This window comes from Ovis canadensis, chromosome 16 (genome assembly GCF_042477335.2).
Source record: "Ovis canadensis isolate MfBH-ARS-UI-01 breed Bighorn chromosome 16, ARS-UI_OviCan_v2, whole genome shotgun sequence".
Lineage (NCBI taxonomy): Eukaryota > Metazoa > Chordata > Mammalia > Artiodactyla > Bovidae > Ovis > Ovis canadensis.
Genome location: NC_091260.1, coordinates 51,336,223 through 51,361,600, shown reverse-complemented (window position 1 = coordinate 51,361,600; position 25,378 = coordinate 51,336,223). Strand labels below are relative to the sequence as shown.

Below are 25,378 nucleotides of genomic sequence, written 5' to 3'. Positions count from 1 at the left end.
TTCTGAAACAACAGTGATTCAGCTCCCCACTAAGGACCATGTTTTGGTTGTCACAACAATAGGGAAGTGCTAATGGCATTTACTGGGTGGGGCTGAGGATGTTAATATTCTGTAATACATGTAACAGTTTGCTCAGTGAATTCTCCTCCCCAAATACCAACAGTACTCCTGTCAAGAAACAGGAAGTTAAAACACTTCCAAGAATAATGATAAGGACAAGATCAAAGGAAGTTTCTGATATACATTCACTCAAAACTCCTTTTTTGTGGGCAGTAAATCTAACTAAAATCATCAGAAGGTAAAGAGGCTATATAAAGTTACCTGTTTATGTAGTTTTACCAGACTTTTTTCACTTGGGTAGGTATTATGCTTTTCATCAAAATCTTCATAATCATCCATGTTCCTGCCCATTTTTTCCTGATACTCTATAGGGCACTAAAAGGAACAAGTAGATTTTTAGAAATTTTATTTGAAAATAGATTAAAAATTTTATTTTTGTTAAGAATCTTTCATTCTTAAGCATATCTAATTTTGCTGCAAATATCTTCCAGAGGTGGAATCACCTACCCTATTAGTCATTTAATACCCCTATGAACTTGGGCGAGTTAGTTAACCTCCATAAATAGGTCTCAAAAGATAGCAAATATAAGAGAAATGATTAGAGAATTGATTCTTATGACTGTCATCTCAGTCAAAAGAAACACAAGCTAATGATTAGTATGACAGATTTAAAACATAGGAAAAGAACTGAATAGCCACATGTGGAAAAAAAAAAAAATGAAACTAGACCACAATTGCATACCATATATAAAACTCAACCCCAAATCGATTAAAAACTTGAATGTAAGACCTGAAATCATAAAATCCCAGAATATAGGCAGGATGCTCTCTGATATCACTCTTAGCAAATATCTTTCTAGATCTGTCTCCTCAGGCAACGGAAGCAAAAGCAAAAATAAACAAATGTGATGCTTTTTCCTGTGGTCATGTATGGATGTAAGAGTTGGACTATGAAGAAGGCTGAGGGCCGAAGAATTGATGCTTTTGAATCAATTGTGGTGTTGGAGAAGACTCTTGAGAGTCCCTTGGACTGCAAGGAGATCCAACCAGTCCATTCTGAAGGAGATCAACCCTGGGATTTCTTTGGAAGGAATGATGCTAAAGCTGAAACTCCGGTACTTTGGACACCTCATGTGAAGAGTTGACTCATTGGAGAAGACTCTGATGCTGGGAGGGATTGGGGGCAGGAGGAGAAGGGGCCGACAGAGGATGAGATGGCTGGATGGCATCACGGACTCGATGGAACTGAGTCTGAGTGAACTCCGGGAGATGGTGATGGACAGGGAGGCCTGGCGTGCTGTGATTCATGGGGTCGCAAAGAGTCGAACACGACTGAGCGACTGAACTGAACTGAACTGAACTGAAAAAGCTTTTATATAGCAAGGGAAACCATCAATAAAGTGAAAAGACAACCTACCAAATGAGAGAAGAATTTCAAACGATATATCCAATAAGAGATGAATATATATGGAGAAGGCAATGGCACCCCACTCCAGTACTCTTGCCTGGAAAATCCCATGGATGGAGGAGCCTGGTAGGCTGCAGTTCATGGGGTCACTAAGAGTTGGGCATGACTGAGCGATTTCACTTTCACTTTTTGCTCTCATGCATTGGAGAAGGAAATGGCAACCCACACCAGTATTCTTGCCTGGAGAATCCCAGAGACAGAGGAACCTAGTGGGCTGCCATTTATGGGGTTGCACAGAGTCAGACACGACTGAGGCAACTTAGCAGCAGCAGCAGCAGCATACAAAATATATAAAGGACTCATACAATTCAACAATGAATAATCTGATTGAAAAATGGGCAGAGAAGCTAAATGGATGATATTTTCCAAGGAAGACATACAGGTGGCCAACAAGTACTTGAAAAGATGTTCAACATCACTAATTTTTAGAGAAATGCAAATCGTCAATCAGCTATTATCAAAATGATAAGAAATAATAAGTGTTGGTGAAGGTGTGGAGAAAATGGAATCCTCACACATGATTGGTGAGAATGTAAATTGATGCAGGCCACTATGGAAGATAGTATGGTGAGTCCTCAAAAAATTAAGAATAGAACTACCATATGATCTAACTATCTCACCTCTGGGATTTTATCTAAAGAATAAGAAAATAGTAATCCTAAAAGATATCTGTACCCCTAGGATCACTGCAGCATTATTTACAATAGCCAAGAAACAACCTAAGTGCCCATCAATGAATGAATAAAGAAGATGCAGTATACGTGTACATACACACACACACATGCACACACACACACGCATGCACACACACAGTGGAATACTACTCAGCCATCAAAAAGGGCAAAATCTTGCCATTTGCAACACAGATAGACCTGGAGGGTATTACACTAAGTGAAATAAGTCAGATAAAGAAAAACACTATATGATTTAACTCATATGTGGAGTATAAAAAACTAACAAACAAACAAAACAAAATAAATGAATAAACCAAAACAAACACTGATACAGAGAAAAAAGTAGTAATAAGGATAGGGTAAAATGGGTAAAGGGGTTCTACTGTATGGGTAACTGATGGAAAATAAATTTTGGTGATGAAGATGGTATAGGGTATATAGAAATAGAAATATAATGCACACATAAAACTTAAGATATGTCATAAATCAATGCTACTTGAATTTAAAAAAGACTTACATGTAAGTCTTTAAAAATAAACATAGGAAGAGGAATAGTTCAGTGGTTCTATGGTTGCTGAGAAGGTAACTGGGAAGCTCATTTATGGAATAATCATTTTTGGAAGTATATGAATACCTCCAATTCAATACTAAGGCATCAAAATCTTAACTGTATAGTTTCTTTTTAAATATCTATATGAAATATCTTACAATATCATTTATTTTATGAAAAATGCTTATAAAATAACATGTACAAAGCTGCTTAAAAGTGATTACTGAAAACAGTTTAGTTTCTTACAGGAGATATGCTTTTAGTGACTACATTTAATGACATTTTTACAACCTATAAACATCCATCTCCATCACTGTGTCACAGCAATAATTTTACATTATTTAACATAATCTCTATAGCCACATTTCAATGGAAAAACTGCCAATAAATAATGTTAAACATATAATAACGAACAAACTTTATGTACAAGTTACTATTAATTTACTGTTAACATAAAAATGGAAAAGGCTGGAAGACATCAATCATACACTGTTTGTATAATTTTCTGATGCTTTTATTATAATATTAATTATATAGATTTATATTTCAAAAGAAAGTAGATGAAAATATTATTTAATTACCTTTTTAAGTATTGTGTCAACACATTTTCTCAGTGGGTGGTTATACTTGATGCTCTCATTCACTTTACGAACTTCCTATAAGAACAGTAAGAGGAATAAAAATATTTCCATTTCTATAGATTAGGTGTTTCAAATCAGGATGCTCTAGGTATTATATATATTCTCACAAGTTTAGTAACAACCTAAATAACTCAGCATATAAAACTCAAGAGTTCCATCTCTGAATAAAAGTTCTTAATAACAAAAATAAAAATATAAAATTATAGAACAAATTTATCTACACCCTCACATTTTCTATATATTTCTAAGTTTACTGCCTTATCATTTGGTATACAAAGATGAATATGCATTAGAAAAACTCATGAACCATCTGTCCAACTTTGCGATTCTAAAAGAACACCACTTTGTTCTTCCATCTTGCTCCTCAAGCTCAATTATCTCATTATCCAAAATGCAGCAAAGAAACCAGAAGCAGAACAGGCTAAAAATATCACAAAGCACCTGCTCCTTCCCAACAACAGAGTACTTTCAGCAGTCACAACTAATGATTCATTTCACATTTTTAAGATTAAGAGTACATTATATGTCAGCACTGTCCTAGGTGAAAGGTCACCACAGTCCATACTGGAGGGTGGAGTGGGAAGACATGGTATTGTAAGTCTTTCACTAAGATTACAGTGTGGTGATGAGATAATTAAATAAACAATTTAAAGAGTAAGAAAGGCATGAAGGCATTAGGCAAGGGAATCTTTAGAAGCACTAGTTCTCAAAGAATCACAATATCCTATAATACTACAGGAAATTTTTGAAAAGTTGGAACCACTTTTCTAGGAAGAAGAAACAGTATGTTCAAAGGCTGGGAGGCAAGAGTGAACCAACCAGGATATTAAAAAGAACATTCTGATTATAGGGCAGAGAACGGCCTTAAGGGATGTAAAACTGGAGGCAGAGAAACCATAGGGTGTATAGACAAAGCTGTGAAAAAATAAAATATATATGGAAAAAAATATTATCCTTAATATATGAAGCGTTTTAAAAAATCAACAGAAAAATGGGAAGCTATAGAAGAAATGCCACTGGCCAATAAATAACTGAAAAAAATATTCAATCTCACTAAAAAAAAAAACAAGTTTTAAAAATAAGGACAGTTTTCTTGTAAAATTATAAAAAATTGCTATTTTGTAATGAGGTAAGACTGTAAGGGGAAAGGCCTCCTATATACAATAAAATGTCAAATAACCTATTTGGAAAATAACTTAGCAATATCCACCAAAATTTAAAATACGCAGACCCATGAATAATCTGTACCAACAGACATTGCTCCTGTCAGAGAGCTTAGCTGAGTGAAGAAAACAGGTATGATTCAAACAGAAATGGTGTGAAAACTGCTCTATAATCTAACATGGAAAATTTTCTGATGAACTGATTATTTAAACTGAGATAAAAAGCTAAACTGAGGATTGGAGTCAGCCAACCAAAGGAAAGAGTAAGAATATTCCAGACAGAGGGACAGCATGTACGAAAGTCTCCAAGCAGAAGAGAACAAGGAGTTTCAAGAAAGTGAAAGAAATCCAGTGACTAACGGGTAAGGAGAGTAATGGTCTGAGTACTGCTTGATCAGGCAGATGAATGGATAAGAAAGCTGTGGTACATATACACAATGGAGTATTACTCAGCCGTTAAAAAGAATTCATTTGAATCAGTTCTGATGAGATGGATGAAACTGGAGCCGATTATACAGAGTGAAGTAAGCCAGAAAGAAAAACACCAATACAGTATACTAACACATATATATGGAATTTAGGAAGATGGCAATGACGACCCTGTATGCAAGACAGGGAAAGAGACACAGATGTGTATAACGGACTTTTGGACTCAGAGGGAGAGGGAGAGGGTGGGATGATTTGGGAGAATGACATTCTAACATGTATACTATCATGTGAATTGAATCGCCAGTCTATGTCTGACGCAGGATGCAGCATGCTTGGGGCTGGTGCTTGGGGATGACCCAGAAAGATGTTTTGGGGCGGGTGGTGGGAGGGGGGTTCATGTTTGGGAATGCATGTAAGAATTAAAGATTTTAAAGCAATGGCAAAGGAAAAAAAAATAATAAAATAATTATTAATGTAAAAAATAAATAAATAAAAAATAAAGAAGAGCTAAGTAAATGGAAACATATCCCATATTCATGGCTTGGAAAACTTGAGATCATTAAGATGTAATAAAAATAAATAAAAATAAAAAAAAAAAGAAAAGTAAGAGCAAAGTACTCCAGAAGGCCTTAGCAGCAGTTCATTTTGAGGTCAATGAACAGGCCTAAAAACAGAATGAAAAGATTTGGCTTTTTAAAAGGTGCTTGAAGTAATCATTACAATTTTCCATTCTAAGCTACCTTAAAGTTCTGTTGACTTGTTACCATAACTTTGAATATAAACTATAGTCTGTTTTTATTTCATTAATGAAAGTATTTTCCTCTAAATTCTTTAGCTATAATAATAGCTTATTATACAAAAGTTGTGTAAGTATAAAATATTGATATTGGCTATAACTTATGAGTTTAAATTCCTTCAAAGTTCATAATTTTTATAAAATGCAGAAAGTATTTAAAATAGTAGCTTCTTTTCTTCATATAAAATAACAGTTTGAATTCTGTCATTATTGTATCATTATAGTTAACTCAACATAATTTGAACTCTGTCATTTCTGTGTCATTATAGTCAACTCTTCACCAGACAAAATACATCAAATCAGACTAAAAGGCAATTTTCAGTGAAAATAAGTAGCTGTTTTTCCCTCTCCAAAATCGTCTGCCTCAAAAAATGACAGCAGGTAGAGGTGACCTCTAGCAAACATTTCTTTTCAATGATTTGACATAGCTTGTAAGTTTTAATGGTTCAAAGAAAAGAAATGGACACACAAGATATACATAATTCACTCCATGGAAAACATATCATAAAACACTAAACTGGTTTTTATAAAACATATTTGGGAGATTTTATGGATAGCTGAAAAATATAATTAATAATTACCCCCGAAAAAGGTGACTGTGATCTGTTAAAAGATGCATTCAAAACCAGTGTATTTCAAGTTTTCTCTCAAACTAAGTTATCAGTAGTCTCATTCCATACTTTATTCTGCACAACTCCATCTGATTGGTTATCCTAAACCATATACAAGGTGTCAGTGATTCCTCACTGCTTTCAAAATATAGTCTGGACTTCAGTATGACTTTCAAGGCCCTCCTTGGCTGTATATCTTTCAAACTTTACAAACTTTGTATTTTATCTTATGCTTAATTAGTTTGGTTTAAAAATCTCCTGATATCTGAGCAGAATGCTGTCACCTATGAAAATTCTACACTTCCTTCAAGGCCCAGGTCATATTTCACTTCCTCCATTTCATCTCCACTGATCGCTACTCTGAAGCGAAACTTCTCAACACTAGAGCATGCATCATTTACACTGCATTTGCCATAAACTGTGAGGAACTGTACAATTTTGTATTCTAGACAGTTAGTATCCTAATGGCAAGTTCCACATAGCACTTCAGATGGCAGGAAGATATTAGGTATTTATTAAATGATAAAAAAAAATTTTCTCCACAAGTTTATAAATTTTCAGACATTCAGAAAACAGGAAGGACCCAAAATTTCCTTAAAATACATAGACAAAGAAATCCATATCTGATAAATTGGGGGAGGGGGTAAAAGGTACAGAGTTCTTTTATTTTGGGGAATTTCCTGCTATTTGCAAAACAACCATTAAGAAGAGTGTCTCTTACGATATAAAAATGGATCAAATTAACACTTTGTACACCTTAAATTTAAAGAGCCTCTTGATGAAGGTGAAAGAGGAGAGTGAAAAAGTTGGCTTAAAGCTCAACATTCACAAAACTAAGATCATGGCATCTGGTCCCATCACTTCATGGGAAATAGATGGGGAAACAGTGGAAACAGTGGCTGGGCTCCAAAATCACTGCAGATGGTGATTGCAGCCATGAAATGAAAAGACACTTACTCCTTGAATGAAAAGTTATGACCAACCTAGACAGCATGTTGAAAAGCAGAGACAATGGTCAACAAAGATGCATCTAGTCAAGGCTATGGTTTTTCCAGTAGTCATGTATGGATGTGAGAGTTGGACTATAAAGAAAGCTGAGCGCCGAAGAATTGATGCTTTTGAACTGTGCTGTTGGAAAAGATTCTTGAGAGTCCCTTGGACTGCAAGGAGACCCAACCAGTCCATCCTAAAGGAAATCAGTCCTGAATATTTATTGGAAGGACTGATGCTAAAGCTGAAACTCCAATCCTTTGGCCACCTGATGCGAAGAACTGACTCATTTGAAAAGACCCTGATGCTGGGAAAGATTGAGGGCAGGAGGAGAAGGGGACGACAGAGGATGAGATGGTTGGATGGCATCACCAACTCAATGGACATGGGTTTGGGTGAACTCCGGGAGATAGTGATGGACAGGGAGGCCTGGCGTGCTGCAGTTCGTGGGGTCGCAAAGAGCTGGGCATAACGACTGAGCGACTGAACTGAACTGAACTTATATCAGATATATTCAATAAAAAAAGTGCTTTCTTATTCACATGGAAAATTTTCTCTTATCTAAAATGTTTTAAATCCCTCACACCTCAGACCTATACTAAAATAGCAAAGAAGGCATCAATTCCAATCCTTAATTTACCACAGCCTATTTTTAAGTACAGGACTTCTACATAAAAAAAACAACAGTAACAAAATCTATATTAAGATACTGAAGGTTCCTCCCCAAATTTCTGCTGTTTAAACCACCCAGTTCACAGATCTAGAATAATAAACTGCATTTAATTTACACTTGGTGAAGGAATTTTGAATAAACTCATGAAATCTATATTCCTTAAATATGAAAGAACTGAATTTTAATATCAACTTTTGAGGGGAATGCTAGCAAATGATCTTTCAATTATTTTATTATCAAATATAAATTTTCAAATTTTGTAAAAAATTCAAATCTTCAGTTAAAATTTTTCAAATATATCAAGTATAAAAATTACCAAATATAATTTCTTTTGAAAAATATAATAATATCCATAATATGCCTAAGGAATGCTACAGTTCTTAACATTTTATAAATAAATGCTGAAAAGTCAACATAAAAATTTTCAACCACAATCAAAGAATCAGTATTCATCAGTATTCATTCTTTTGTTCACTTAAAAACGGTTGCTGAGTATCTAAGAATTTAGAGAACCAAGGGAGGTGTTATGGGTTGGAACTCTGTTCCCCCAAAAATCATATGTTGTCTCAACACCCAGTACTTCATAATGTAATCTTATCTGAGAATAGGGCTTTCACAGCTTTAACTGGTTAAATTAAGAAAAGGCTTACTGGAATGGGCTGGGCTCCTAATCTTACTGGTGTCCTTATAAACAGAGGAAATTTGGACACACAGGCACACAGGGAGAATATCATGTGAATATGAAGACAGAGATCTACAAGCTAAGGAACATCAAAGATAGTCAGTTAACTGTCAGAAGACAGGAGATGTGGTACAAATTTCCCTATAGCCCTCTAAAGGAACCAACCATGCTGACACCTTGATCTTAGACTTGAGCCCCCAGACCTCTGAGACAAAAAATTTCTGTTGTTTAAACCACCCAGTTCATGTACTTTGTTATGGCAGCCCCAGGAAACTACCAGAGAAGGCTTCCCTGAAGAATTCTCACTTGTATTGAGAACTGAAAATGAAGTAGGAATTAGCGAAAGTGAATGGAGAAAAGAGGGTTCCAAGAATCTGGGAACACCGCACTCAAAAACAGAACAAAGAAAGCAATGAACATAATGTTTAAGAGTAGGGGTCGGCAAAACAGATCCAATCCAGCCCACCATCTGTTCTTATCTGAACACATCCACTGCTCATTCATATTGGGTATGGCTGCTTTCATGCTAAAGCAGCCAGTGAAGCAGTTTCAGCAGAGAGCATATGGCACAGAAAGCCTACAACAGTTACTATCTGGCCCTTTACAGAAAAGGGCCTGTCCCTATAAAAGCACGAACCAGAGTCAGCCTGCCTGACTCCATCACTCGGTAACTGTGTGAACATGGGAAACTTACCCTCTCTGTGTCTCACTTTCCTTTATAGAAATAAGGATAAAAAACCTCCCTTATAAGGCTGTTTTGAGAATTGAATGTATTAATATACATAAAGTGCTCAGAAAGGCATAGGCAAATACGTCTATAAGTCTACATATTTGTTTGCCTACATGTTTGCTATTATCATCACTATTAGCAAGTTTGAGGAACCAAAGTTGACCAGTGTTAGAAGACTTTAGGGGCTTGAGATAAGGCTTGAGATTTTGACATGGGTCAAATCATTTTTTGATTGGCCACATTACAGTATCTTGGAGACTACTCTAACATGAATGAAAGCCTTTAGTATAAGGTTTTAAGCTGAAGATAACATTATTAGAATAGCATATTTTCACAGAAGAGCAAAATCTGAGGTGACTACATTCTTTTTTAAAATCAACTAAACAGCAAAATTTTGTACTTTGTTGTATTTTGCGTGTATATTATTGAAATGTATACTTTCAACAACTTTATGAGATTTGTTCAAATTATATGCATATTACAAGTGAGCAAAATGAAGTACCTTATTAAGATTATAGACAGGAAACAAAACTGAGGCATACAAATTCCCATGAATATTGTTCTCTAAAGAGGTTTCCAGACTTGGTGGGATTACTTTGGGTCAAACATTCAGGAAGAAGCCCGACCTTTAATAGCAATTTTCATTTCTACTATAATCATAGTAACTACATAACTTATCATCTAACTCTGACCACTTTTTGAGTCTCAACTTTTAACTATTAAAAGTTACCCCAGGATAACAAGCATAAGCCTGCACTGTTAAATACATTCACCCTACATCTTTGTCAATTAGAAGATGGAGATGATATCTTACGAAGCTGAACTGCCAATGAGTCATCTGAATGGGTGAGAAATTCTTTAGAATTACAGCTCATCAATTTTTCAGTCTAAAGTCCACCAGTATGCTGTTAACACCACCACCAACAACAAAACCAACAGTGTATACAAAAAGTGATACTTAAAACTTGATGACTGTTGACTCCAGCATTTAAACTTGCTTACCTCCATAACATCTTCTAAAGTCTCTTCTGCATCTGCTTTCTCTGTCATCAATTTGGCTGCCTTAAAATAAGTTTTCATGAGTAGATAACCTCTTTTTGCGCCATTCCAGTATGACCGAGGAATTTCTACCAAGCCATACCCCAACAACAACACAAGAAGAAACAGACCCCATGTATTTGCAGCTGCTATCCCAATTGTCTGAAGCTGGTTCCTTAGAAAGAGAAAACATAAGCAGATAGCTGTGATACATTTTTCTAACAAAAACATAAAATGAAACTAACTAGTGTTAAAGGGTTTTTCAGAAAACAACTGCCCTACAATATAGATCCAATGTTATATGAAAAGTTTCAACCTTCAAATCTCAGCTCCTCTTTTAGTAACAGTAGATAATCTGTGTTGTAATGAAAAGTTAGAGTGTGACTGCAGAAATAGACACAGCAAACACTGCTTCTATTAGAGTTAAAATTAGAATCTTAGGAAAATTTATGGCAAAAATTATCCTGAAGAAAATACATTTTTCATTAGGCACTTTCTTATTTAATATTAACCAAGAGAAGACTGAAAAGAATTTTAAGCCTGGAAAAATTTTGTTTTGAAGCAGACACACACACATCTCAAGCATCCAACAGTAAGGATAATCACTACTACTCTATTCCTAAGCTTTTCAGATATGACTCTTCACATGTATCATAATACATTACAAGTATAACACAGATTTCAACTTTATTTGAATGACAAATCTAAAGTTAAAGAGAAATAGGCCCTCATATTATAATCAGAACAAAAGAAAATATTCACAACTTACAATGAAAAATAAATCCAGGTATTTAGTCATACGCAAGATTTTAAAGTCTATGAAAAAATCATGAGAGTTAATACTTTTAACATAGCTCTTTGATAAAACATCAGTTCTTTGTCTAATATGTATATTCAAAGAAGTTATTCTATATTTTCCTTCTCAGTAATATGGGGTATTATGATATTCTTTCGGGGGAACCCATAAAACACGTCATGGTAGGTTTCCCAATGAAATGTTTACTTGTATATGAAATAAAATTTCATTTTAAAAAATGCAAATGTACACAGAAACAATGTTAAGAACATGGTTTATCTTACCATTCTAGGTGCAAGTGTGGGTTGACAGCTACATAAATTAAAAATGCTCCAAAAATCAGCAAATAGGTGCCATAATAGATTGCATTCTCAATTAGTGCAGTTTTGATCTTCCCAGTGATGGAAAACCCTCCTGATCTTGCATATGACTGCATGAAAGGTAACAGAATCCTGGATGATTAGAAAAAATATGATTAGAAAACACTTGACATGTCTGTATAATTTCAAAACACTGGAAACATCTAAATCTCAATTTTAATGTGTGGTTCTTCTCATGAATCAATATGATTTTGAGTAATAACACTGAACCAAACTATAAGAGAGGGCTGAATATTTTCTAACATTAAATTCTGGGGAGAAAAAAGCATATTCCTGGGAGCAAAAACAACTATCAACAGAGAGTGCAACAGTACTGTCTGACTTACAAGGAATCTGAAAAAGGCCTTTAAAGCTTTTTTGAATTAATTTAGATTACATCCAAAGAATAGAAAGGAATCATTTTCTTTAACTGAAGGGAGACACGACCAAACTTTTGTTTTCTATGGACTGATACGGGTTCAACATGGAGAATGGGCTTAAATGGAACAAAACTGTAACTATTTAGAATGGGTAAGGGGTGGTGGTGTGCTAAGCAGGAGAGAAGGGTGGCTGTCAGTATACTGATTTTGAAGTATAGGCAGGTCTAGTCCCTCAGTCCTTTGACTCTGGGAACCCCATGGACTGTAGCCTGCCAGGCTCCTCTGTCCACAGGCTTTCCCAGGCAAAGATAATGGAGTGGGTTGCCATTTTCTTCTTCAGAGGATCTTCCCGACCCAGGGATTGAATCCAGGTCTCCTGCATCACAGGTGGACTATTTACCAACTGACTGAGCCACAGGGAAGCCCAAATGTCAGGGGAAAGTGTCCTGGATACATCCTAAAGGAGCTGCACAGGAAGTAGCTGGCCATCCAGCTTCAGAATTCAAGAGAAAGAACAGAAATACAGACAGATTTGGAGTCATCATCATATCAATGGTACTGAAATAACATCAGTAGATGAGATCTGGAAGGGTTTATATACATAGAATGAATGAGAAGGAAAGATCTGAGACTGATGCCTCAAAAATATCAACTTTTAAATGAAAGGCAGACAAACAGAAGGAAAAGCCAACAAAGGAGACTGAGGGAACAGTCAAGAATTATGGAAGACAACAAAGAAGTACACGGAGAAGAAAGTGTTTGAAAGTGGAGACAGGAAACAGTAAAATCAAAGGCTGCCAACAGGTAAATAAATTAAGAGCCTGTATGTGTAAGTGGAGAAGGGAGAACAGGAAACAGGGTTCAGTGGGTTGTGGAAAGAATAAGCAGTGAGCAAATGGAGACACAAAATGCAGACAATTCTAGAAGTTTGGCTATGTAGGATAAACTATGGTATATTCAATAAGTAGAAACCTTTACAGAAATTAAAAAAAAAAAAAGAATACTGAGACATACAACACAGAAGAATCTTCCAAATTATATGAGCAAAAAGAGAAGCAAAAAGGTACATACTGTGTAAGTCCATATTTATAAAGCTGAAAAAGCAGGCAAAACTAATCTATGGTAACAGAAGTCAGAATCATGTGTTACCTTTGGGGAGCGTAATGACTGGGAGAGAGGTATGTGGGAAGCTTCTGGGGATATTATTAATGTTCTATATCACAATCTGAGTGCTCATTATATGGGTATATTCACTTTGAAGAAAAGTCAAACTAAATACAGTCTGTGGGATTTTCTGTACTAATTTATACTTTTAAAAAAGTCTCTCTAAAAAAATTACAGCAGTGATGAGTAGATCATTGAGGGGAAGACAGAAAGTTGGAAAGGGCTCTGACTTGAATTTTCTAACAAGAGCTGAAGGAGATAGGTCCATTATTTCAGGAAGAGGGATTAACTTTAAGAATGACTCTTACATTCTTAGAGGGAAGGAAAGAAAGGATAGGTAGATAGGTTTGCTGGTGAGAAGCTGAAAAGAGGTGCCATCTGACGATTCGTTTTTCACTGGATGGCAGAAAGTAAAGTCATCTGCAAGGAGAGAAAGTGGCTGTTTCTAGGATGTAAGAGAGAGTCACAATCACTGCTGAGATTTGCAATAACTGGAAAGATTTGCTGTGAAGAATGAAGAGCAAACAGATGAGAAACTCAAAGGGTCAAAGTTTGGCAATGTTGAAGAACTAGCCGAGTTCAATGTGTATGCTACAGGCATGCTATACTCTGCTGTGTGATTTTTCTCTTGCCATGTTCTCCACCTCCAGTTTACTTGTATTATATTTATTATAAAATGCTCAACAGGCAGTGGAAAAAGTATGAATGAGTCTGGAGCACAGCAGAAAGACAAAGATATAGGGTAGAAAAAAAAAAAAGATTTGGAATGCATCACAGGTTAATGAAACCATGGCTATAAATTACAGTTATTCAGGGAGAGTCAGATAACAAGATGACCAAAGATGGAACCCTTGGGAACACCAACATTTAGAAAATGGGCCACAGAAATGGAGCATTTAAAGGAAATCCAGAAGTTTGCACTAAGCATACAGAAAACCAGGGGTTAATGATGACCTTAGCAAGAGACCAGTTTCACATAATAATGGGGCTTGAAGAAAACTGAATTGAAGAAAGTCCAGAAAGAAGGCAGTAACGAAGAAGAAATGGTGACAAGGAGAAGTTTTTGTCTCTGTTTTCTATTTCTTGTTTATTTATTTCTTTTCATTCCTTTTAAGATAAGACAGACCTGAATGAGGGGAGAAAGCATATAGATTTAAGGGAAAATATACATAAATAAGTTCTAAAATATGAAAGTTCACTGAAAAAATAATCCCTTTTTAAAATTTAGCCAAAATATTGAAAATTTTATCCTTTACCACCACTTACCATGTTAAAAATTGTGAAGTCCAATATACTACCCTCCAGAAAATTGGCATGATTCCATCAGGAATGTAACTCCATGGCTTGAAACACGGATGTTGGCTAATAACAATTTAAAACCAATTAATCAAATGCTACTTAAATGAACTGCACAATTAATTTGTGTTGGCAAAGTTTACATTCAGCTTTAAATTATGGATTCTATCTTGTAAAATTTTATAGAAAATTAAAATTCAAAACTTACATTCAGCTTTAAATTATGGATTCTATCTTGTAAAATTTTATAGAAAATTAAAATTCAAAACTGTCAAAAAACACACAAAGGGAACAAAACTCTTTTAAGGAGGAATGCATGTAAATTTTCAATTTTTTTAAGTCTTTTAATAAAAAGAGGACATAATGTACTAATAGACTAATGAAGTGACAGCTTTAAAAGTAAATGCATTATGAAATCAAACTCTTGAGATGATTACCTTTAAAATATACACTCACTTCATTGGATTGGTTACGGTGGCAAGAAAAAAAGGTTATCAGGTGATTAAGTCCTAGAAACTGGAACCCTAACTTACCAGTCACTATAGCATATGTCCTATGGAGACAGATGCTAGCATCTATACATAATTCTGTTTGAATTTTCTGAAAACATGTTTATCTGACCATAGATTCTTTCAGTAATAGTCAGCATTCCTAAATTGTAAAGCTATTCTTCAGTCCAAGGGCTTCCAACACTCCACAGTGGTGCTTCAAAAGGGAATAACTACTACATTTAAAATTCACCCTTTCTAGCTTTGATTTTAAAATAAATAAATAAAAGCTGCATGCTGCTAAGTCACTTCAGTCGTGTCCGACTCTGTGCAACCCCATAGACGGCAGCCCACCAGGCTCCCCCGTCCCTGGGATTCTCCAGGCAAGAACACTGGAGTGGGTTGCCATTTCCTTCTCCAATGCAAGAGAGTGAAGTCGCTAGGTCGTGTCCGACTCAGCGATCCCATGGACTGCAGCCCACCAGTCTCCTCCGTCCATGGGATTTTCCAGGCAAGAGTACTGGAGTGGGGTGCCATTGCCTTCTCTGTAAAAGCTGCATGAAGAAGTATATAATATTACTTAAAGCACTAGCAAAAACTACGTGTGTTCATCGCTCAGTCATGCATGACTCTTTGTGACCCCATGGACTGCAATCCACCAGGTTCCTCTGTCCATGAGATTTTCCAGGCAAGGATACTGGAGTGGGTTGCTATTTCCTATAGCCAATACTTATTAGTTTTTTACTGGGAAGTTTGATATGAATTCAATATAACCTTTTGATAATTTGAACTTTATTCTCAGTCTAAAACCATGTTTTTAAAGGATGCACATATATCAAAGGAATATCCTATGTAGGGAATAACCTCCTCTTCCTTCATTACAACCTTGTAAATTAGCAAAACAAGAAAATGCACACCCCATTTTTTTTTACTGGATTGGAAAAACAGCTTTTGGAAATCTAATCTTAGTAAAGAACTAAAAAAATCAGGTCTTCTCCAAGTTTCTATTAGCATCTGCTGAGAGGTCTTAAATGCCAGTAAATATTTAAAATGTATTCAAGATTAAAATTTAAATAGGATACAGGTAATGAAAAGTCTATTAGCGAAGGATGAAGAAGGGAGGTGAGTAGAGAATGAGGATAAAGTTATAAATATAAAATCCAGATGCTAAAACTGACAATTTTTAAACAAATTGCCCCTTAAAACATTTTTTTTAAAAAAGGAAGAAAGTACCTTGGGATTGGGGTAGTAGTTGCATACAATCCTGTCATGTTGCTACCCTCAGGAGGGCTTGAGTTTGCAGCAGCATGTTTGCACCGGTTGTATATTGTCTAAAGCAATAAAGGCATGGTTTAAAAATGAAAACCAAAAAGTTACGAAGTACTTAAGGGATATTGGAATGTATCAAGCTCTTTACCCAAAATTACCTTCCTGGCTATGCTTTTTAGTGATCAAATTCATATGATTAACACTTGCTTAAAATATAAGTTTAACTTTTATATAACTGAGTTATCTTAAAAACATATCTCAAACATGCTGTCTGATTACAACTGCCTTTTAAATTGTGAAAATTAGTTTCACCTCTTACCGTACTAACATCCAGAGGGAGTATAAACACAATCAGAAAGCAGAGATACCAAGCTAGCAGTGTTCCAACAATGACAAGTCTATGCTGCTTCTTAAAGTCTCCATATCGATGAAGTAGGAATAACGCCAGGAAAAAGACAAAAACAATCTCGAGTCCCAAAGCTGCACCACTCATTATTCAATGTTTCCTTTGATTCAACAAAGTAATTCATATATAGGCCTGGATCATTTCTATAAGCCAAGAAGAAAAAAAATAAGGCAGTGTTAACATATAAAATGACCACTTGGAAATTTCCCAATTATTTTTTATTCATGTACTAACAAATTCTTTAGAAAACTGTCAGGCTTTACACCTGACTCTGAGTAAGATAAAAAGGATAAACCCTATTCTCAAGTACTTCTGTTTTTTAAAGTATATGTTGAAAATTTTGCATAAATTTTATCTTTAGGAAAAAAACTATTTTAGCAAAAATAACACTAGTTCCAAAAATATTACCAAGTAAGAATACTAGATATGAAGTTTAGATATAGTGTCACTTGGAGTTGTTCCTTAATATTATAAATCCTAACATTTTATATAAATACACTATTGACTGATCCTACAAAATTAGATATTCTGTAAAATAAAGGTTTCTAAGTCATCCATGATCATTACTTCAGATTTTCTAAAAAAGAGGGAGGGAGAAACAGAAAGAGAGAAACCATTTGAAAGTAACATTTCCTTTGTTTGAAGCAGTATTTTTCTTTCATATGAATCTTGTCTAAATTTCAGGACTTGAAATTCTTATTCATCTCCTGTGCCACAAAATACACTTATCTTTTCCATCTATCTATATCAATCTTATTGTCTTTAAAGTTACTTCACCTATTTTATAGGCAGAAAAATTTATCTATGATTAGTGAATAAAGTTATATATTTGAAAATATTTTAATTATAAATGTTGATGATACAGACACCAGAAAATGGTTTATTTGATATCTCTCTACGCTTATAAAATAATTTACCTTTACTAACTGAAGACAACATATGTGCTTTCCACCTCTATAAAATCAATGTCAGGCATTTCTGGGTGTCTATGGACTAACTACAATATCCCAAGGAAAAATTAATATCTTAACATATAGAATCAACCCACCATATGATACAACCCACCAAAATAAAACAAGGTAGAATCAATAAAATATGTCAAATTAACAAACATTCCCAACCAAAGCTAGTTATTAAAAGAATAAAGAAAGTCTGAGTACTTTACAGGTTAAATTTAAATTTATATAAGAAATACCCTTTTATGGAATATCACAAATGAAAATCACATTTAATAAACTATTTACTTCATTATTTCTTTATATTACTGAAGTAGTTTCCTTCCATCCTTCTGTGGATTTCAACCAGTATTTTCATTCTTCAGTTCAGTTCAGTCGCTCAGTTGCATCCGATTCTTCGTGACCCCATGAATCGCAGCATGCCAGGCCTCCCTGTCCATCACCAACTTCTGGAGTTCAGTCAGACTCATTTCTATTGAGTCAGTGATGCCATCCAGCCATCTCATCCTCGGTCGTCCCCTTCTCCTCCTGCCCCCGATCCCTCCCAGCATCAGAGTCTTTTCCAATGAGTCAACTCTTCGCATGAGGTGACCAAAATACTGGAGTTTCCGCTTTAGCATCATTCCTTCCAAATAAATCCCAGGGCTGATCTCCTTCAGAATGGACTGGTTGGATCTCCTTGCAGTCCAAGAGACTCTCAAGAGTCTTCTCCAACACCACAGTTCAAAAGCATCAATTCTTCGGCGCTCAGCTTTCTTCACAGTCCAACTCTTACATCCATACATGACCACTGGAAAAACTATAGCCTTGACTAGACGGACCTTTGTTGGCAAAGTAATATCTCTGCTTTTCAACATGCTATCTAGGTTGGCCATAACTTTTCTTCCAAGGAGTAAGCGTCTTTTAATTTCATTCTTAGGTATCTAAAATAGAAACCCATTTGTCATTCTCTATCTTCATTTCCTCTATATTTTACTTCAAAGCACTTATCTACCTGATACAACGTATGTTCTTTATTGTTTCCCTGTAAAAACCCCCACCACACACACATAAACACACATTCTCTTTCTCCATGAGAGCAGAGGGCAGGCATGCTCAGTTGTGTCTTGACTCTTTGCAACCCCACGAACTGTAGCCCACCAGGCTCCTCTGTCCATGGATTTTTCCAGGCAAGAATACTGGAGTGGGTAGCCATTTCCTACTCCAGGAGATCTTCCTGACCTAGGGATTGAACTCAAGTCTCTTGCATCTCTTGTATTGGCAGGCAGATTCTTTACCGCTGCGTCACCTGGGAAGCCCCATGAGAGCAGAGGCTTCACTGTTTTGTTCAGTACTGTACTCTATGCCTATATGATAGTGTCTGGCATATAGTTGCTATTCAAAAAATATCTGTCAAGTGAATAAGTAAATGAATAAAAAACATTACTGTATACTACAGTACATACACTATTATTACTGACGACTTCAAAGATAACATAACACCCACTATTGTCTCCAAAATTGATTTTACATACATTTATTACAACTCAAGGTCTTCCCTGAGGGCTTCCCTCAAGGGCTCAGCGGTAAAGAATCTTCCTGCCAATGCAGGAGTAAAGAGTAAAGTGAAAATCACTCAGTCCTGTCTGACTCTTTGAGACCCCATGGACTATCAGTCTACGGAATACTCCAGGACAGAATACTGGAGTGGGTAGCCTTTCCCTTCTCCAGGGGATCTTCCACATGGGTTCAACCCCTAGATTGGGAAGATCCCCTGGAGAAGGAAATGGCAACCTGCTCTAGTCTTCTTGCCTATGAATTCCCAAGGACAGAGGAGACTGGTAAGCTACAGTCCATGAGGGTCACAAAAGACTCAAACATGACTTAGCAACTATACAACAATATTACAACTCAAAAAAGGCTTAAAATTCTGCTCATTACTAACTACTACTCAAAATTTCAAGTTTCAATATCAAAGGAAAATCTTGTATCATTACGGTATGCCAAATCTTATTTTTAAGCCAAGAATAGGTTAAGTGACAGCCAGACATAGAATATGCTGATGAAAACCACTACCATCTTTTAAGATACAGCACTTTTAGGAAAAAAATTATTCAGTGTGAATTTACTAAATATAATTATCATATGAAAACCCTTTTATGGTTTGACTTAGGTATTTATTTTCCCTGAAATTGTTCAACACAAGGAGTATGACAACCATAGAAAAAAAGAATGAATATCAGAGATAAGCAAGGAGATGCTAAAGCATGGCAGACTGAAATGATAGAATGTTACTAAAGTATAAGAAATGATACTTGTTAAGATTATGTAATAACATTAGAAAACTACCATAACATTAACAGAAAAACTAGATTCATGTATTTTTAGATAATATGCAAAAAAATAAGAATGAATGAACAACAATGAAATACATGGAGACCTTAATAATCATTAGGTAGTAAGATAATAGTTTAAGCAAACAACACAATCAGTTACAAACTTCCTGGTAGTTACTAATTATTCTTTTATGATGGCTGTCAATTTTTCAGCTTGATTCATACTACTTTTAATGTTATAGATGAATAAGCAGAATTATGGATCCTTTATTCTAGTAAAAAAGAAATGATTTGGTTACATTTCTTCCCATACTCAGTGTATGTGTCTCTTATTGCTATTGCCCATTTGAATGCAGAGTTCCAAAGAATAGCAACGAGAGATAAGAAAGTCTTTCTCAGTGATCAGTGCAAAGAAACAGACGAAAACAACAGAATGGGAAAGACCAGAGATCTCTTCAAGAAAATCAGAGATGCCAAGGGATCATTTCATGCAAAGATGGACTCTAAATAAAGGACAGAAATGGTATAGACCTAACAGAAGCAGAAGATATTAAGAAGAGGTGGCAAGAATACACAGAACTGTATAAAACAGATTTTCACGACTCAGATGACCATGATGGTGTGATCACTCACCTAGAGCCAGACATCCTGGAATGTGAAGACAAGTGGGCCTTAGAAAGCATCACTACGAACAAAGCTAGTGGAAGTGATGGAACAGCAGTTGAGCTATTTCATATCCTAAAAATGATGCTGTGAAAGTGCTGCACTCAATATGCCAGAAAATTTGGAAAACTCAGCAGCGGCCACAGGACTGGAAAAGGTCAGTTTTCATCCCAATCCCTAAGAAATCCAATGCCAAAGAATGCTCAAACTACTGCACAATTGCACTCATCTCACACACTAGTAAAGTTATGCTCAAAATTCTCCAAGCCAGGCTTCAGCAATACGAACCGTGAACTTCCAGATGTTCAAGCTGGTTTTAGCAAAGGCAGAGGAATGAGAGATCAAATTACCAACATCCACTGGATCATCAAAAAAGCAAGAGGGTTCCAGAAAAACATCTACTTCTGCTTTATTGACTATGCCAAAGCCTTTGACTGTGTGGATCACAACAAACTGTGGAAAATTCTGAAAGAGGTGGGAATACCAGACCACCTAACCTGCCTCTTGAGAAATCTGTATGCAGGTCAGGAAGCAACAGTTAGAACTGGACATGGAACAACAGACTGGTTCCAAATAGGAAAAGGAGTACACCAAGGCAGTATATTGTCATCCTGCTTATTTAACTTCTATGCAGAGTACATCATGAGAAATCCTGGGCTGGATGAAGCCCAAGCTGGAATCAAGATTGCCGGGAGAAATATCAAAAACCTCAGATATGCAGATGACACCACCCTTATGGCAGAAAGCAAAGAATTAAAGAGCCTCTTGATGAAAGTGAAAGAGAAGAGTGAAAAAGTTGGCTTAAAGCTTAACATTCAAAAAACTAACATCATGGCATTCAGTTCCATCACTTCATGGCAAATAGATGGGGAAACAGTGGAAACAGTGGCTGACTTTATTTTGTGGGGGAGGGCTCCAAAATCACTGCAGATGGTGACTACAGCCATGAAATTATAAAGAGCGCTTGCTCCTTGGAAGAAAAGTTATGACCAACCTAGACAGCATATTAAAAAGCAGAGACATTACTTCGTCAACAAAGGTCTGTCTAGTCAAGGCTATGGTTTTTCCAGTAGTCATGTATGGATGTGAGAGTTGGACTATAAAGAAAACAGAGTGCCAAAGAATCGATTCTTTTGAACTGTGGTACTGGAGTGCAAGGAGATCCAACCAGTCCATTCTAAAGGAGATTAGTCCTGAGTGTTCATTGGAAGGACTGATGATGAAGCTGAAACTCCAACACTTTGGCCACCTGATGCGAAAAACCAACTCATTTGAAAAGACCCTGATGCTGGGAAAGACTGAAGGCAGAGGAGAAGGGGTCAACAGAGGATGAGATGGTTGGATGGCATCACCAACTCAACGGATATGACTTTGAGCAAGCTTCGGGAGCTGGTGATGGACAGGGAGGCCTGGTGCAGTCCATGGGGTCGCAAAGAGTTGAACACAGCTGACTGACTGAACTGAACTGATTGCTGTTGTAAAGAATTAGAAACTCAGTGGCTTAAAACAACACCCACACATCAGTTTCAGTGGGTCAGCTATCTAAGCAGAGTATGGTTCAACTAAATTCTCAAGACTGAAATTAAAGTGTCAGCAGGTGTTCCTTTCTGGAGACTGAGGAACTCTGCCCATGGCAAAGGTCATGAGGAAGGAGGCTTGGCATACGCAAAGGCATGATCAAGCCTCAGGAAACCCCCTGTTCCCGAGCATCTACCCCAAAACCAGAGTCTGTTTTATGCTCACCTACACCTCCGACTTTACGGGGGGCTCTCCCCCATAACCATTTCTCTCGGAGGAGTAAACGCGCAGCTCCAAGGCAATAAAAATTCCTGGGCATGACAAGAGTGTTTCAGCTTAGGGACTCCTCTGAAGGTTATCTAGCCCGCCTGTATAGGTTCGTCTGGCCACATGTGATTGTTTACAGCCTCCCAACCTGAGAGGCACAAGATGTTTTAGACTTACTAAAGGCAAATTATTTGGGGGAGTTGGAAATTATTAGTATAGTGTGTTGGTTAGGAATTATATTGGTGAAGGGTTTTTCATTTGTTGTGTCAATAATTGCTGCTAATTCCCTGCCCTGGGTGGGACAAGGATGTCTCAGGTCAAACCTCTCTGCTGACAGACTAGCTTGTGTGACAGGATTATCCATACTCATGATTGTTTACTACCTCTCAACCATAAACAGCACAGAGAGTTTTGGAGTATTTTGAGAGTCTTAATTAGCATAGGGCTTTTTCTTCTTCTTGAGTCAATGATTGCCGCCAGGCCTCCATATCCTTAGGCACCTGGGAATATATTAATCAATGTATTTGGAATATTGAAAAGGAAATAAAGTAGTTTTTGATGTTAACAATACTATACTTTTTGAGTTAATGAATTTTCTCTTTTGCAATAGATCACTGTACTTTGTTATAAATCACTGTGTCCTTGCTATGTGAAAATGTAACTTTATCACTATCTTAAGACTAAATAGATCTTAAGGGGAACATTGGTGAAAGGATTTTTATTTGTTGGGCTGATGTTTGCTGCTAAATCTCCATATTCCCTGTCCTTATAATGAATATAACTAGCATATAGGAGAAATAAGCATTAACCTTTAAGCATATAGGAGAAATAAGTATTAACCTTTAAGATTAATCATGTTAACCTTGGGTTAAATAAATTCCTTTCTTGATTGTAACTCACTACACCCTCACCCTGTAGGAATGTAACTTTATTTGGAGGGTGGTGCCTGGTTTAAGAAAAAACACCCTTGGAAAAAATAAGTTTTTTGGTTATCAGAAAGAAAGGATCATAAAATGTCAGCAGGTCTCAGTCATGGCCAGAAGATGATGTAATATCCCTAAGACCTTTTTTTTATACATTTATGTGAAGCACCTGATTTTGATAAAGGTCAGGACTGCTGATCCCCAAGTGACTCTGTATTCATCCCTATGTGTAACAAAAGGTATATAAGCAAACCCAAAAATAAAGAAATCAGATCAGTTTCTGGAAAGACTGATTCCCCCATGTCGTTTCTTTCTTGCTCCCTGTTTTTCTGGCTGAATTCCCATCTGGAGCATGAATGCTATTCCACATAATCCAAGGTATTCAGCCTCTTTTTCTCCACTAATCTTCCTACTACACTATCCGTTTCTAATCTCTCTATATATCTGTAATTAAATATGTATTTTTCCAAGGACGCCGACGCAGTCCCCATCTTCGAATCACCCTGGATCCACCGGGGCTGGACCCTGGCACTAAGATCACTTAGGCTGTTGGTAAAGACGGTTGGATGGCATCACCAACTCAATGGATATGAGTTTGAGTAAACTCCAGGAGTTGGTGATAGACAGGGAGGCCTGGTGTGCTGTAGTCCATGGGGTCGCAAAGAGTCGGACACAATTGAGCAACTGAACCGAACTGAAAATTCAGTTTTTATGGCTACGGGACTGAGATCCTGATTTCCTTGCTAGCATTTATCCTTAATTCTAGAGACTTTTTCCCAGTCTTTGCATGTGGTCCTATATACCTCAGAGCCAGTAATGGCTTGTCAAATCCTTCTCAGGCTTGAAATCACTGACTTTCTCTTCTGCCCTTAGCTGGGAGAAAGGTTTGCATTTAAGGGTTCACCTGACCTCACTGGGCCCACCTGAATAAACTATTAATAGTCATATTTACTGGTTCCAGAAGTTAAGGCATAGATACCCTTGATGGCTCTATTATTCTGTTTACCACACCATCTATTTCTCTTCAAACTGAATATTTATTGTCTTGTTTTGACACAATGTTATGCTTAGGGGGGGTGTCCCATGAAACTAGAAATGAAACTTGCGGGTTACCCTAACATGAGATGAAAAAATAACAGTTTAAAAGTACATACATTTGACCTTGTAACTAACTTCAAGCGAGGAACTGTTTTATTTTTTACAGTGCAGAATGATAGTACTTTCCAAGGTTCCTTATGAATTCCTATAGCCTGCTTTGGTTGTTTTAAATGAATAATTTTCTATTCAAAGCTGGAGGCACTTTATCTCCATCTTATTTAGTTACCTGTATATTAAATTCATAAAATAATTGTCAATTAAAATCTAATAAAAATAAAGATTGAACAATTCAAGTCTGGCATATTACAAAACTCATTGCCAAGGAGGACAGAAATTTGGCAGTATCAAAAATCTTTAAAAAAGGTACATAGCCTTTGTCCTAGCAACTCCTCTTCAAATAACTTAGAGAAAAAACAAAATGAGGTAAAAATTTATCTACAATATTATTTTTCATAGCAATATTATTTAAACATTAGAAACATAGAAACAACTTAAATATTTGTACTAAATAATTCAGGAAGTCTTAAGAATATCCACCAGTCTCATTGTTGTCCATTATCTTTTTTGACAAAGGGTTTCATAAATCACTAATCTTGCTAACCTAGCCATGACCTATGGGAGCAGGAATCTGTGACAGAGTCACGGACCACCTAACAGAAAGATAATGATGAAAGGAGCCCACCAGATTCCTTCAGTCTAGAAGAAAGATGAGATCCAGAGGGATTTAGAGATGTTAAGTGGGATCTCAGGGAGTATACAAAAGAAACACACATATATGCATGGACAAATATACATCAAAATACTAACAGCAGTTGTCACAAACTGGTAAAGAGATGACTTCTACTTCTATTTTCCTTGTGCTTTCTTTTGTATGTGTGAGCTTTTCATTTAAACTAATAAACATGCATTTTTGTAATTTTAATACAATTAAAAATGTGTAGTAATACAAAAGCAAAACACATAGCAACTAGACAA

General features: G+C 36.2%; 1 protein-coding gene across 2 annotated transcripts in view; it reads right to left on the bottom strand.

Moving 5' to 3' along the window:
* The window catches only part of LMBRD2 (LMBR1 domain containing 2), a 55,028-nt gene that overhangs the window by 23,198 nt on the left and 6,452 nt on the right, over positions 1–25,378 (bottom strand). For both annotated transcript variants that reach the window (XM_069555876.1, XM_069555878.1), the window contains exons 2-8: positions 16,577–16,806; positions 16,222–16,319; positions 14,471–14,566; positions 11,586–11,753; positions 10,470–10,680; positions 3,334–3,408; positions 322–435 (exon numbers count right to left, since the gene is read on the bottom strand). In XM_069555876.1, the coding sequence (XP_069411977.1) occupies positions 322–435; positions 3,334–3,408; positions 10,470–10,680; positions 11,586–11,753; positions 14,471–14,566; positions 16,222–16,319; positions 16,577–16,750 (936 nt within the window). In that variant the 5' untranslated portion in view covers positions 16,751–16,806. The remainder of the gene's footprint in view (positions 1–321; positions 436–3,333; positions 3,409–10,469; positions 10,681–11,585; positions 11,754–14,470; positions 14,567–16,221; positions 16,320–16,576; positions 16,807–25,378) is intronic.